We start from the raw sequence: 15,926 nt of genomic DNA, 5'->3' as shown, positions 1-15,926 counted from the left end.
GCAGATCAACTTTTTTCCCAGGACTTTATTACTTTATAGTAATAAATGTGTTACTATTGTGAGATTGATGGGCTTAAGAAGGGAAATAGGTTAATATTGTAAAAAACATATATAATTGCAAGAGAAAGTTACTACTGGAATTTTTTGCGGGTGAATTCCTTAACAGCAGGTATGACCTGATAGTCTCATCACATCCCATTATAGGCACAGGATCTGATTTTTATTTTGGGGTAGATTATTTAGCTTTTCCAATAGTTTTCGTACAGCTGGGGGAAAAGCAGATTAGTGCTTTTGGCTTTCCAGCTATAAAGATAGGTTTGATTTGTTGCATGCTGATAGTGTGATTTGTGACAAATCTTCCTAGAGGCTAGTTTAGGAGAGGCATTGTTGTGTTCACCAGGGATACTATAGTGGAAAATAAATGGTCTCAGAGAAGGTAGGTTGAACACATAAAAGCATGTTAAGGCATCTTTAGCTTTTATGAAATGAGATGAGAAGGCAGTGGGGAGAGTTGAACTGAGGAGTGAGAGGATCTTATTTGTATTGTAACAGGATTAGTCTGATTGTAGATAACAAGTGGCTGATAGAATTATCTAGATAAACAATCATTTGGGAAAGGACCCTGGGAGGTAGACTTGGAAGTGGTAAGTAGTAGGTGAATTTTGAAGTTAATAAAGACCAATTCACTTACACATCACTGTGAAGGCTAAGAGAGGAATCCGATGTCACCAAAGTTTGGCCTGCGTAACTAGCGACTTGGAATTTGCAGAAATAGTGATAGAAGAACATAGGGGGAAACTAGGTTGAGGAGTCACTATCACAGATTGGCCATTGACATGTTTATTAGACATGTTTATTATTGAGAGATGTTACATAGACAGTTGTTTATGTGGAGAGATAGTAGTTGTCTGCTCGTAGGTCACAAAACCACAATACTGGGTGAGTAGAGACAGAAAATAGAGATCATTAGAGCACTGCAACTATTAAAACTAGGAGATGAGGAGTGAGTTCAAGTGATTGAAAAGTGCCATAAAAAAAAGCTGGGGCATCTGGGTGGCTCAGTTGGTTAAGTGTCCGACTGCAGCTCAGGTCATGATCTTGGGGTTTGTGGGTTTGAGCCCCACGTGGGCTCTGTGCTGACAGCTCGGCACCTGGAGCCTGCTTCGGATTCTGTGTCTCCGTCTCTCTCTGCCTCTCCCCAACTTGTGCTCTGTCTCTATCAAAAATAAAGAAAATGTAAAAAAAGACAAAAATTTTAAAAAAGCTGGACAAAAACCAGAAGCATGAAGTGTCCCAGCTGTGTGAATATGTATTAAAAGAGTAGAAGGATGAACTACAAATGTTAAGTAATATGAAGATCGAGAAATGCGGGGATCATTGGTGACTTGACAAGGGTAGGTTTGGGTAATGGTAGGGGCAGAAATTTTACAAAGAAGTTCGAGAATGGAAAGAAATTGAGACCTCAATAGGATACCTTTTTATATATAGCGAATTTACTCTTTCAGTGTATTATTTTAACAAACATAGTATATTCAAGTTACAGTATCTACCAGGATATCAAGATACAGATAGATCATGCGTCTCACAAATTCACCATGAACTCTTTTGCTAGTCAGTTTCTCCACCCTATTCCTAGCAACCACAAGTCTGTTCTCAGACAACTCCTTAAAGGAAAATTTCATTGTAAGCAAAAGAAGTGTACCCTTTGACCTGGATGTAAATTGAGAATATAGGAATGAGTGGTCTTACATGTTCTTAACATACAGTTTATAAACAATATTTGTCATAAATACTGTTTTGTAATTTCAGCTTTATAAAAAAAAATTTGACAACACCTACAGTTTATTATCTTTGGGGAAGACCCAAAGTGATATGTGGGGAAGTGTATGTGTTAACATTATGACAAATGAATAATGTTGTAATTTTCGCGGAAATTGTGTCAATTAAAGATGGTCACCTGGATATAAAGCTTCATAAGCAGAAGCAAAGACAGATTAAAAATTTTTTTAATTTTTTTTTTTAATGTTTGTTTATTTTTGAGACAGAGGCAGACAGAGCATGAACAGGGGAGGGTCAGAGAGAGAAGGAGGCACAGAATCTGAAACAGGCTCCAGGCTCTGAGCTGTCAGCACAGAGCCCGACCTGGGGCTCGAACTCACGGAGTGTGAGATCATGACCTGAGCCGAAGTTGGCCACCTAACCGACTGAGCCACCCAGGCGCCCCTAAAATTTTTTTCTTAACATAGTCTTGGATCCGGTACTGTTTCTGAAAGGATTGATCAAAGCAACCTTACATATTGCTCAGATTATTTTTCATTTAGAAAGTTTTGAGATGAATTTTCAAATTGTCTTTCCTGGAAACCTCTGGTTTTGTGTTAACAGCTTTCCAAATGAATTTGTCAAGACAAATCACTGCAATTTTAAGATGCAACTTTTTACTTTTTTTAATATACAAAACTGGATGCATCCTGAAATGAGTATGTGCAATTAATTTTTTCCTTCTCTTTGAGAGTTGCAAATAAATCAGTCAAACAATTTTTAATCAAATGTATCTTTGAATTTACAAAAATACTCGTGTTAAACCAACAATTCTTTGTGAAAGAAGATTGTAGAGCCAGTTGTTCATTGACAACTTTGGTTTCTACGTATACAGGGGCTGTCTATGTATATGTCTATATTGTAAGCAGGAATGCATGTGGTGTTCTCAACCTTGATCATTGTTCTTTGGGTAGTGTTCTTTAAAAAAAAGGTAGTTAGGTAATCTTTGTTTTCCTTTAATTACAAATAGTTTGTTTTTTTTTTAAGTTTTTAACGTTTATTTATTTTGAGAGAGAGCGCATACCTGCGTGAGCAGGGGAAGGATAGAGAGGAGAGAGAATCCCAAGCAGGCTGATACTGTCAGTGGGGAACCTGTTTGGGGATTGGTCCCTTGGGGCTTGATTCCAGGACTATGAGATCATGACCTGAGTCCAAATCAAGAGTTGGACGCTTAACCCACTGAGCCACCCAGCCATTATATATGAAATGATCCTGTGCAGCATACTGGTTTGTCCTTCAGTCCCTTTACCATTAATATGAGTATGGCTTGCTGTTTTTCCACTGTCCTACAAATCTGTATCCTTAATGGGCCATTGGATAAAGGCAACATGAAGAAAGTTAAGGAATACAAAGTACAACCATGCAAATTTATATTGGTAATTGGCACTCTAAACATAAATTGTATTAGGGAAACATTTAACAGTTGCATTCACTTCAGTCCTTCTCTGAAGAAGACTCACTAAGGCAGCATATTTGTGGAAAAACTACTTGCTACTAAGGTTTAGAAATTGTCTCTTACTGGGCCTCCTGGGTGGCTCAGTTGGGTAAGCATCTGACTCTTGATTTTGGCTCAGGTAATGTTCTCACAGTTCGTTAGTTCAAGCCCCACATTAGGCTCTACACTGACAGTGCAGAAGAGCCTGCTTGAGATTTCATTCTCTCTCTCTCAAAATAAATACACATAAAAATGATTTTAAAATTATCTTTAGAAATAAAACAAGTTATAAAAATTTAGCTAGTTGATTTAGTTTTAGGCACAAAAGCAAGCATTCTTACAACATGAAAGGTTTTTTGGGATCTGTTTTTGGTATGACATAGTTTCATATTTACATTTTAATGTAAATCTGAATTAAACGCGTTACAGATACATTTTTAAGCCCCCCCCCCCAATTTCTTACATAAAGCAAAGTCAGTGGCATACTCATGTATTTATTTAAGTTTGTTTATTCTTTTTTTTTTTTTTTTTTTATTTTTTTTTTTCAACATTTATTTATTTTTGGGACAGAGAGAGACAGAGCATGAACGGGGGAGGGGCAGAGAGAGAGGGAGACACAGAATCAGAAACAGGCTCCAGGCTCTGAGCCATCAGCCCAGAGCCCGATGCGGGGCTCGAACTCACGGACCGCGAGATCGTGACCTGGCTGAAGTCGGACGCTTAACCGACTGCGCCACCCAGGCGCCCCTAAGTTTGTTTATTCTTGAGAGAGGGAGAGAGAAAGAGAATCCCATGCAGGCTCCGCACTGTTAGCATGGGGCTCGAACCCACCAACTGTTGAGATCATGACATAAGCTGAAGTCCAGTGCTTAACCAGCTGAGCCACCCAGGCGCCCTATCAGTAGCCTACTCATAAGTCTTTGAGATTTAAATAAATATATACTATTGAAATTTCATTAGGATGAACTTAAAGTTTTTTTTCCTAAATTCTTAAATTCTAGTTGGTTAAACACAGTGTAATACTGGTTTCAGGAGTAGAATTTGGTAATTCATTACTTACATATAATATCCAGTGCTCGTAACAAGTACCCTTGATACTCCTCACCCATTTAGCCTACCCCCCAAACTGCCTCCATTAGCCCTCAGTTTGTTCTCTATTGTTATAAAGTTTGCCTCCCTCTTTTTTTCCCCCTTTGCACGTGTTCATCTTTTTTCCCTAAATTCCACATGAGTGAAATCATATATTTCTCTTTCTCTGACGGTCTCTGTGCATGTCATTGCAAATGGCAAGATTTCATTTTTTTGTTTATTTGAGAGAGAACACACGTGGATAAGGGGTAGAGAGAGGAAGAGAAAGAATCCCAGGCAGGCTTCCCGCTGTCAGTGTGGAGCCCAGCACGGGGCTCAGTCTCATGGTTTGTGAGATCATGACCTGGGCCAAAATCAGAAGTCAGACACTTAACTAAGTGCTCACACCAAGACACCCCAGGATTTTTTGATGGCTGAGTAATATTCGAGTGTGTATGTGTACCACATTTTTATTGATTCATCAGTCAGTGGACACTTGGGCTCTTTCCATAGTTTGGCTATTGTTGATAATGCTACTATAAACATCAAGGTGCATGTACCCCTTTGAATTTGTATTTTTGCATTCTTTGGAAAAATACGTATTAGTGCAATTGCTGAATTTTAAGGTAGTTCTATTTTTAACTTTTTGAGGAACGTCCTTACTGGTTTCTAGAGTGGCTGCACCAGTTTGCATTTCCACCAGCAGTGTAAAAGGGTTCCCCATTTTCCACATCTTCACCAACATCTTTCGTTTCCTGTGTAGTTAATTTTAGCCATTCTGACAGGTGTGAGTTTGTACCTCATTGTGGTTTTTTGATTTGTATTTCCCTGATGATGAGTGATGTTGAATATATTTTCACGTGTGTGTTAGCCATTAGGATGTTGAGTAAAAATTTTGGTTTTTAGTTATTTGTGTACATGTTAAAATGAATTTTATGCTACAGTGTTTAATTGTGCATTTAAGGTAACTTGATTATGTTAATTCTAGCACATTAAAAATGAATAACATGATTTTATTTATTTTTTTTATAACATGATTTTAAAAGTCTGAGGGGTTGCACTGTCTGTAGTCTAGTGAAAAAGTTTTGGTAGTCTTAAAGATAATGGAAAATAGTTATCTAAATCATTCAAATATGTTTTCATAGAAGCTCTTTTTTTTTTTAATTTTTTTTTTTTAACGTTTATTTTTGAGACAGAGACAGAGCATGAACGGGGGAGGGGCAGAGAGAGAGGGAGACACAGAATCGGAAGCAGGCTCCAGTCTCTGAGCCATCAGCCCAGAGCCCGACGCGGGGCTCAAACTCACGAACCGTGAGATCATGACCTGAGCTGAAGTCGGATGCTCAACCGACTGAGCCACCCAGGCGCCCCCATAGAAGCTTTTATAAAAAGTGGGAAACAGAGGTGCCTGGATGGCTTAGTTGGTTAAGTGTCTAACTTACACTCAGGTCATGATCTTATGGTTCATGAGTTTGAGCCCTGGGTAGGTCTCTGCTGACATCTTGGAACCTACTTCAGATTCTGTGTTTCCCTCTCTATCTGACCCTCCCCTGCTTGCTTGGGTGCTCTCAAAGTAAAACATTTAAAAATTTTAAGAAAAAAAGTGAGAAAGAAATATTCTTTTCAAATTCTCAAAGATACCAATTGCTGAAGGCTTTGGTTCTTGAATAGTTTTTAAGATTCTGGTATTCATTAGTATCAGTCATCTTGTGTAGTGCAACGCTTAGCTTCAGTCTACACCATCCAAAGATAAAGTAAAATTTGTAAAGTCCTTTTCTACAAAACCATGCAGAATGTAATGTAAGGTGTGTATTCTGAAGGTTTACCCTGGATAAATCGTTGGGAAACCTGTAGTTAAAGTTGTAGATTGTCATAGGAGAGTACACTGACAAGAATCAAACTCAGGACAGTTAATAGGTCTTCACTTAGGGCTTTAGTTTAAAAAAACTAAGTGAATTGTTAGTGTGCTAGTTTCTGTGTAGAGTCATTGTGGGTACAGAGTTTGAGGTATCTGTCATCAACTAGTAATTACTAGAACTAGGATGGAAAAAATCTCTTTTGGCTCTTAAACTCTATACATAATATTTGCTATTGTGTCACATTGATTTCCATGGTTTCATCTAGATCTGTCCAATAGATTACTTCTATTTATTCATCAGGATTTTGTTCCTGTCACTTTCTTAAGATCATGCCTTTTGTATAACATGGATTGTACATAATTTCCCCTGTATTTCTCTAAATTAAAGCACGTTTTGAGGTGTCTAGCTCATTCAGTGGAGCGTTATGACTCTTGGGCTCATGATTTTGAGCTCCATGTGTGGTGTAGATTACCTAAAAAATTTTTTTAGTGAATTAGAGCACATTTCTTAGAAATGAGCAGTCATTTTAGATTTGGTCCTGATTTGCTTAAGTAGAATGGAAGATTCCTCTCGTTTCTGCCTCAGTGATTTTTAACCTTATTGGGAATAGGTACATTTGTAGAATTTTAGCAGTTTCAGAGATGCTTACACATTCCAAAGCCCAAACAACATGGTAGCCTATAAAATCAATCCTAGGAAAATCAAAGGTAAGCAGGAAGAAACACCATCTTGAAATCCCATTATAGATCATAATGAAGCAGAAGAAAATACCTAACACTTGAATGACTTTTTTAACATATTTGTGGGCCTAAGATATCTGGCAGTTATTTCCAGAATTGATAATTTGATAATTAATATTAACCTAATCCATCATTTTTAATCTAAATTTTTAAGGCCTGAAGGCAGGTGTGGTACATTAAACAAATAAATTAAGGAGAATATAGATATTTACTAATATATTCTAGTTGTTTCTGCTTTGGTAGTGATTGAAATTTAATACTGTTAATCAGGGTTTTTGAGACCCAAAGATCACTTTTACTTCTAAGCATTTAATAAGCTTGACTCTCTAAACTTTATTTAAGATTTTTATTTTTAAGTAATCTCTACATCCAACATGGGCTTGAACTTAACCCCAAAATCAAGAGTCACACGCTAGGCTAAGCCAGCCAGGCGCCTCTATAAACTTTTATTTTATTTTATTTCTTTAAAGTTTATTTATTTTGAAAGAGCAAGAGCGAGCAGGAGAGGGGCAGAGAGAGAGAGAGAATCCCAAACAGACTCCATGCTGCCAGCACAGAGCTGGCTGGACCTGGGGCCATGACCTGAGCCAAAACCAAAAGTCTGACACTTAACCAACTGAGCCACCCAGGCGCCTCTGTAAACTTCTAAAGTTTATTTATTTATTTTTGAGAGAGTAGGGAAGGGGGAAGAGAGAGAATCTCAGCCTAGAGCCCAATCCAGGGCTTGAACTCATGAACGGAGATTATGACCTGTGCCCAAATCAAGAGTCAAGACACTTAACTAACTGAGCCACCCAGGCATCCCTAAACTTTTATTTTTAATAAATGACTTGTTAGGCGTATGTTTTGCTTAGAGATTAGGACAGAGTTCCTTTGTCTTATCTGTTCAGATAATTAGCTGGCTCATGTGATCAGAAGTGATTTAGGTTTTAGGGGCGCCTGGGTGGCGCAGTCGGTTAAGCGTCCGACTTCAGCCAGGTCACGATCTCGCGGTCCGTGAGTTCGAGCCCCGCGTCGGGCTCTGGGCTGATGGCTCAGAGCCTGGAGCCTGTTTCCGATTCTGTGTCTCCCTCTCTCTCTGCCCCTCCCCCGTTCATGCTCTGTCTCCCTCTGTCCCAAAAATAAAATAAACGTTGAAAAAAAAAATTTAAAAAAAAGAAGTGATTTAGGTTTTTGGTTTTTTTTACGGTATTTTAATTACCTTTTTATTCTGGCTAGATTTTATACCAACACTTAATGTCCAGATTGCTGGTTTATGGGGCAGTCATAACCCGTTTAGGGTTTCTAGTGCTTTTTCCTTTGGTAATAGTGAAACTTGTGTGAAGGCTTTTTAAGGACTTGGGCTTTATCAATTATCAGTAGGGGATCAGCACATGATGTTGATCTTAATAAGGTTTTCTTGTGGGGAAAATGGTTACTTAAATTTGTAGCTGGTTTTTGAAGGTGTCATATTCAGCTTTGTATTTCCTATCCCTTTGACCTTGAGGGTTATCATAGTAGGTATGGTTTTCTTCTCATGTTTTCAGTCATACACTTTGAGATTTTACAAGGAAGGTCTACTTAAACTTACTTCTTCCTTAGAGTTTTTCAAGAGTTCATTTTTGTTTGAGTAGCAGTTAAGTTCCATGGCACTAAAAGCCATTCAGCACTAACAGTTTATCTTCCAAAATACACTTTTGTTCTGAAAATTGGAGCATTTGACTTGAAAACTGCATTTCTTGCCTTACTTTCATTATCGATTTACCTGCATTGAGTGAAATTGTATATTTCCAGTGCGGTGAAGTATAAGGAATGTGAACTGGCAAGGTCTTTGGTTTGGAGACTTGTGCCAATGACAGTGAGTGGGTTGGTTAGGAGGGGTAGGTTAGATCTCTGAATCCAACAGGATTGGGCCATGAGTTGTTCCATGCCCAAAGATAATGGATTAACTCACCATCATTGACTGAAACTGCTTTTTAAAGTATCTTCTTCCTCATTAACAAAATTGTCTACTGAGCAACAACCTCTGTAGAAGCACCAATACCTCCCTACCTTCTAAATCATACATTTTCTTATTTCCTGGAGCTCAAACATAAAAGTGATCCTTAAGGGGTGCCTGAGTGGCTCAGTCAATTGAGCATCCCACTCTTGGTTTCAGCTCAGGTCATGATCCCAGGGTCTTGGGATTGAGCCCTGCACTGGGCTCTGCACTAAGTGTGGAGCCTGCTTAAGATTCTCTCTCCCACTCGTCTTCTTTCACACTCACGTTCTCTCTCGAATAAAAAATTGTTTTTAATAAAGCTTAAAAACAAGAATTATGAGCACTTCAGTAACTCTTAACATCATTTTTCACTTGGCAAATCAATAACTGCTGTGTTTCAAGGGTGGTCTTGACTGAAAACTGCTTAAGTGAAAATTTAGTTGTGCCCTCACTTGTTTGGCAATGTACATGTGCTCTTTCTTAATTTAGGAAAATGTTCCTGTGATAGCTGCTCCTAGGAAAAACTAAAATACTACTATGTTAAAGTATAATATGAAACATTTTATATTAAATTGGGTTGAGGAGAAGAGAATTCTCTGAAAGACCATATAAAATCACTGTTTTCACAACCAGGAGGTTTGAAACCTTAGAGATTCAGAGATTAGCCACTAATGAAGTATATTAGAGAGAGAGTCCACATATATGAATTACATAATTTTAATACATCACATTTGCTCCTTAAAACTTTGGAAGTTAGAGCAGCACTTGGTGTGGGTAGTTTTCGTAGAAAACTGGGCCTTGAAATTAAGTTAGTTACTAAAAAGGTGCAGAACTAAAATTGTAAGAATTTTTTCCTACTGCTATGTCTTACCTTCTTATGCTGCCACAGTATTTTGTAAAAATGACATGGAATGTAGAGATTTTCTAAAACTGATACCCATGGAAGAAGCTTTTTGTTGTGCTTTGAATTTTCTCTTTACAAATTGTAGAGCCATACTTCCCCAATAGAAGAACCAACTGAGCAACCAGTGTCTGTATTAGAGAGCTGAATGCATGCTGGGCATTGGATTTAGGCACTAGTGAATAGCAAATAAGACAGACAATATTCTCCATCTTGTTGTAACTATGAGTACATCTTATGTTTAAATGTTGTTAGAATTGATCATGGCTTTTTATACACAACAAACACATTTGAATGGCTCTTTGTTTTTATAGTCCTAAACTGGTTAATCTTGGCAGTTTTGTGTGGTTCAGTCTATTATCACAAACTAGTTAGCAGTAATGATTTATCTGTATAATTCTGTGGATAATAAAAATTAGGGATTTAGCTAACAGTAAATATAACACTGTTGGCAGACACCAGTAATTGCAATCCCTTCTTGTGAGAACTTTATTTGGGATTGTTTTTATGTTTGTTTTTTGAGTTACATATTATGTGTTGTGTTACTATGTATTGTAACACGTATAAAAAGAGATCAATATAGACTATTCATTATAAAAAGCAGTGCTTTATTGATACTGCCCTAATACAAAGGAGGTTTTTATGTCCATCCCTTAAGATCAACCAACTATCCTTGGGTATGCATCTTCTTGGAGTAGTTGCAGTATTCAAAGCAGCAAAGAAGAAAGGTTTGAAGTGGACTTTTGAATGAAATTAGCCAAAAGAAACAAATAGACAATGAATATTATTCTTGTATAAGATCACTGTTGGGTCTTGCTGACATAATTTTAGTTGTGAAGGAATTCTGTTTTCTTTTATCCAATAGGATGTATAGTTACCCGGCACGCGTTCCTCCTCCTCCTCCTATTGCTCGGGCTGTAGTTCCCTCAAAACGCCAGCGTGTATCAGGAAACACCTCACGAAGAGGCAAAAGTGGCTTTAATTCTAAGAGTGGACAGCGAGGATCTTCGTCCAAGTCTGGAAAGTGTATGTATTACTGCAGTTTTGTGATTCTGCTATTTTCTTGTGTTGAAATAGGGAAATTAGTGCAGCCAGTAGTCAATTTTTATACAAATAGCTCCGCATTATTAAAACAGTGGAAGAGGAGAAGGCAGTGATTCAGGGGCCAATTTAGACTGCCTTCTATAAGTTACATAAATTACAAGGCCTTGGTAATTTGAAAAAAGTTGCTAGACTTTAGGGAGCTAACTAAGCATTTATAAATTTATGAAATGTGTAGGTCAGTAAAAACAGTACAAAAAATGCTTTCAAATATAATTGAGGTCTTTAGCGGGCCTACAAAAGTAAGATTCTACTGCTAAGTGAGCAGGCATATTAGATTTAGTTTTTAGCTACCAGCTATAAAACCGAGGGTCCCCACATTAGCGGGAGAATATGGTCCTGGCTCCATTTCTCCCCAGTGATCTTCTGTTGGCTACGGCCATATGGTTTAGCTGGGGATGAGTTTGGCAACAGGTAGCTTTCTGGTATAGTTGATTCTGATCTAGAGTTTTGTTTGTATTAAAGTGAAGGCGATGACCTTCAGACCATTAAGAAGGAGTTGACCCAGATAAAGCAAAAAGTGGATTCTCTACTGGAAAGCCTGGAAAAAATTGAGAAAGAACAGAGCAAACAAGGAGGTAAATGGTTTTCCTGCTTGTTGGGTATAAAGTTGGGTTAGCCACCTAAGATAGTTGAAGGTATATGTTGGAGTAGTGGGATATAAAGCAATTGAATATGAAACTTGGGGAGTTTGAATTGGGAAGGGCATTTGTGTGGGAGGATTTAGGTTTGTGCTGCAGTTCTATGATCATTAGTGGGGATTGTCTACATCCTGTGGACATTACTTGCCCCTAGACAGACTTGTCCTTCTCATCCCCAGTAGAGATGAAGAATGATAAGTCAGAAGAGGAGCAGAGCAGCAGCTCCCTGAAGAAAGATGAGACTAATGTGAAGATGGAGTCTGAGGGGGGTGCAGATGACTCTGCTGAGGAGGGGGACCTACTGGATGATGATGATAATGAAGATCGGGGGGATGACCAGGTGAAAACCACGGGAAAGGAAAGAAAGAGGTGGTGGAGGGGGATCAGGGACACATGGAGTGCCTCTAACTCCATCCTATTTGTGTCTGTTTCTCACAGCTGGAGTTGATCAAGGATGATGAAAAAGAGGCTGAGGAAGGAGAGGATGACAGAGACAGCGCCAATGGCGAGGATGACTCTTAAGCACATAGTGGGGTTTAGAAATCTTGTCCCATTATTTCTTTACCTAGGCGCTTGTCTAAGATCAAAATTTTCACCAGATCCTCTCCCCTAGTATCTTCAGCACATGCTCACTGTTTCTCCCCATCCTTGTCCTTCCCATGTTCATTAATTCATATTGCCCTGCGCCTAGTCCCATTTTCACTTCCTTTGACGCTCCTAGTAGTTATGTTAAGTCTTACCCTGTAATTTTTGCTTTTAATTTTGATACCTCTTTATGACTTAACAATAAAAAGGATGTGTGGTTTTTATCAACTGTCTCCAAAATAATCTCTTGTTATGCAGGGAGTGCAGTTATTTCCATTCATACATGAGCTCAGTAGTTGTGCTTCCCTAACTGCAAAGGCAATCGCTTTAGTTGAGTAGCACCTGAGAGCAGCTTTGAGTTAGAGGTATGTGTGTTATACCCCACATAAGAGTGCTTATGTGGGGATGTTCAACACAAATGTAACAATGTATTTTTGTGAATGAGAGTTGGCATGTCAAATGCATCCTCTAGAAAAATTAGTGTAATAGTCTTAAGATTTGTTTTCTAAAGTTGATACTGTGGGTTATTTTTGTGAACAGCCTGATGTTTGGGACCCTTTTTCTCAAATAAACAAGTCCTTATTAAACCAGGAATTTGGAGAAAAAAAAGAACCTGGTTTTTTATTTTTGTAGTTGATAATTGTTTACTTCCAATTCTTTGTTTCACAGCGGCTTCCACAAAACCCTTAAAATGTACTAAATATATTTTTCTTTGAGTCATAGTCATTATGCATACCAATATACACTACTCAAACGATGTATCATTGGGGTGGGTATTGTGTTAAGGAGACAAGTTACTTAAATTCTTTTGCAGAATGGCTCTTCTTTCCAAATGAAAAGGTTTGGGAACTACATTAAGCCTTTTCATCAATGTTTTGTGGTCCAGTTGGCACCCTTTTTGAGATTTTTGTTGTGTGCTAAATTGTTTTCTCCTTAAATACATGAGGCTCAGACATGTCAAGATTTTTGGAAAATTGAAACAACTGGAGAACGAAGTTTCTTTTTTCTCCCATTTTATCCTTTTAATTGATATAGTCCCAGTTGCTTCCTGGATTGAGTCTGTGCCTCACTGTTACTAAAAATAGGAAAGCTCTTTCTTTACTTCTCTTCTATAGTATATAATAACCTTGCAAGGTTACTGAGAACATGTATTTTACTTTAAATTGGTTTAATCCCTGTAAGTAATTTTTGCGCCTTTGCCAATATGATTAAATTGTTGTGATTTTTAGTCACGATACTAATTAGCACCCAAACTTCTAAGGACAGATTTATTAAACAGCTTCTAGATTTGTGATGTTTGCCTAATCCTGAAAGGTCCAGTTTATTTATATTTATACTTCAGTTTCCAGCCGAACAGGACAAAAACATGGTTAGTTTAGACTACTATCATTCACACAAACCTTGGATTCCCCAGAAAAATTGTTGCAACAAGGCATTTGTATCCAGCCTACCAGAAATCCTGTCCTATTTATTAGAATTCCATAAATCGTTTTATGTAACAGGTGACAAAGCAGAAAAGAAGGAAGAGCTGAACTATGGACTGCCTTTGGACCTCATGTCCACAGTACGAAAGTAGCTTTTTACCCACCCTGTTTCTGATCTGACATGATTTCATGTTACACAAACTCCCTTTCGGCACATAACTCCCAACAAGAAAATAAATTGGATGCTTAGAAGAAAGGGACACGGTTCTAAGATGTTAATAAAACCTGTTTAAGGTTATAATGTTAGCCATCAGTACTTAAAAGATAATAGACTAGTCAGGCCAGGCCTAAAAATACCTACTTTTATAATTTCGTATGAAACCAAATATTGAAAGAAACTGCAGAAAGCTTAGAGAAATGATCATATGCTGTTAGAAAACATATACACATAGGGTTATTGATACAATGCCAAGAGACCTCTAGTTTATCTTGATGGGGAAGAATCATTTCATACTCGAAGATCCTCTTAGAACAATACTGTAGAATTCTATAGTCATAGGTGTACTCTTTTAATACTTTGAAATTCAGGCTCCAAGGCCAAAACTGTACGAAAGTAAAGGAAACATGATTGAAATAGCATATAGTTCTATATCTTGCAATCTGATGAAATGGATAGATTACAAACTTGTTTTTAAAAAAAGAGGCCATTGTCTTACCACCGATCTAATGAAGGTTTATAGTCACTGTTACGTTACTTAATTTTGGGCCCCAGGAAAGAGATTGGAGTAATTTTAATAGAAATCTAGGCAGAGCAAGTGGTGGGCTTGGTTAGCAGTGCAGGTAAGGATGAAAAGCTTGAGTTTCAGACTCAGCTAATTGTTGTTTAGAGGGAATTCTGGGTAACGACAATCTCAAATTCCAGGACCGTAAGCTATTCAGTAGAAGTAAGATTTAAAACCGTAAAATATGGTGATGTATTTGTTGGGTATAAAATTCAGAATAATGTTTCCCTTTTTTCCCCCAATATGCCAAGAAATAAAAGAAAAAATAGCTTGGAAGCTTTTAAGAATGGTTGCCAGCCAGGAATTGATTAAGAAGGTAGATGACTTAAAATGAAATCTTTGAAACTTTTTTTTTTTTTTAAGAGTTTTAATTTTTTTTAGAGAGAACAAGCAGGGGAAGGAAGAGGGTGAGAGAGGATCCCAAGCGGGCTCCACACCCAGTCTGGACCCCAATGTGGGGCTCTATCTCATGACTAAAATCAAGAGTTAGATGCTTAACTGAGCCCCCTAGGCTTTGAAACATACCTGATACCCAATTTTTAATGGAGAAACTTCTTTGGAGTTGACTGGCTAAGGTAGTTTCAAGTTTCATCTGAAAACTGCAAGGATTATTAGTACTATTCAGTACTTGTTTTAAAGCCTCTGTTTTACAGAGGGAACTAGGCATAACAAAATAGGAAAATGTAAACAAGAACAACAGGATTATGGTAAATTGGAACCAGGGAATAAACAAGTCAAATGAATATTAAAAATGTAATGGAAGGAATAGAAAAATAGGCATCATTCCAGCCATACAGTAACCAGAAGGTCGCAAAAAGGAGTCTACTGGATGACTTCTAGCAGTAGATTTATTGAAAAGAATAAGTAGCTAGGAGAAGCAAAGCCCATGGATATGATATGCAAAGTAAAGAAACAGAACTGATGAGACATGGTTTTAGACAACCTAGATGAGGTATTTTATGGAAGTAGTTGGGAAATAGGAAATAGCTGTGTATTTAATGAGATCAATTGAAAGCTATACTTAGTTCTGAGCACATGTAGCTGACCTGTGACAGCATTGACTGACTAATGATGAACTAATGAATATTATTTTTAGGAAAACCAGAAAGCCTCATCATTGTGTGGCCTAGGAGAATGAAGGATTTAGCCATATCCGTTGACCTTTTTATTGAATGTGAGGGAAATTCAGCTGCACCAGTGTCAAATGGGGTTTGAGTTTCTGGACCCTGGTTCACATCACACCAAAAATTGCAATTCAGTGGAGTTCTAGATAGATTTAAGGAAAAAAGACACTGTGATGAGTTGAAGCCAGTTAACAATAGTAGACACACAGATAAGACATGAAATGAGAGCAACCAGTAAATGAGCTACATATAATGTGCAGAGTATGGGCTGGTAAGTAACTATAAAGAACTTCATTTGCCTTATCAATGCTGAATCTCATAGAGAACAGGTATCATTTACACTGTGTTTGACAAATGGGGCATTATGTTGGAGAATTTTTAGTGTTTGGAAAGACCTTAGGATAAAGTGAAAATCTGCCCAGCTTTTCTATACAGAAAAGGCTAGATTTTAGATATATATGTGACTGGGATGACAATTCCAAATATTT

General features: G+C 37.7%; 1 protein-coding gene across 1 annotated transcript in view; it reads left to right on the top strand.

Annotated features, from left to right (window-relative positions):
- The window catches only part of HNRNPC (heterogeneous nuclear ribonucleoprotein C), a 56,600-nt gene extending 43,883 nt beyond the window's left edge, over window positions 1–12,717 (top strand). The window contains exons 7-10 of the mRNA XM_030318646.1: window positions 10,647–10,811; window positions 11,348–11,460; window positions 11,703–11,863; window positions 11,962–12,717. Of these exons, the coding sequence (XP_030174506.1) occupies window positions 10,647–10,811; window positions 11,348–11,460; window positions 11,703–11,863; window positions 11,962–12,045 (523 nt within the window). The 3' untranslated portion in view covers window positions 12,046–12,717. The remainder of the gene's footprint in view (window positions 1–10,646; window positions 10,812–11,347; window positions 11,461–11,702; window positions 11,864–11,961) is intronic.
- The last annotated feature ends 3,209 nt before the right edge of the window (window positions 12,718–15,926 follow it).

This window comes from Lynx canadensis, chromosome B3, assembly GCF_007474595.2.
Source record: "Lynx canadensis isolate LIC74 chromosome B3, mLynCan4.pri.v2, whole genome shotgun sequence".
In the NCBI taxonomy this organism is placed as follows: Eukaryota; Metazoa; Chordata; class Mammalia; order Carnivora; family Felidae; genus Lynx; species Lynx canadensis.
This window is presented reverse-complemented; position numbering and strand designations above follow the sequence as displayed.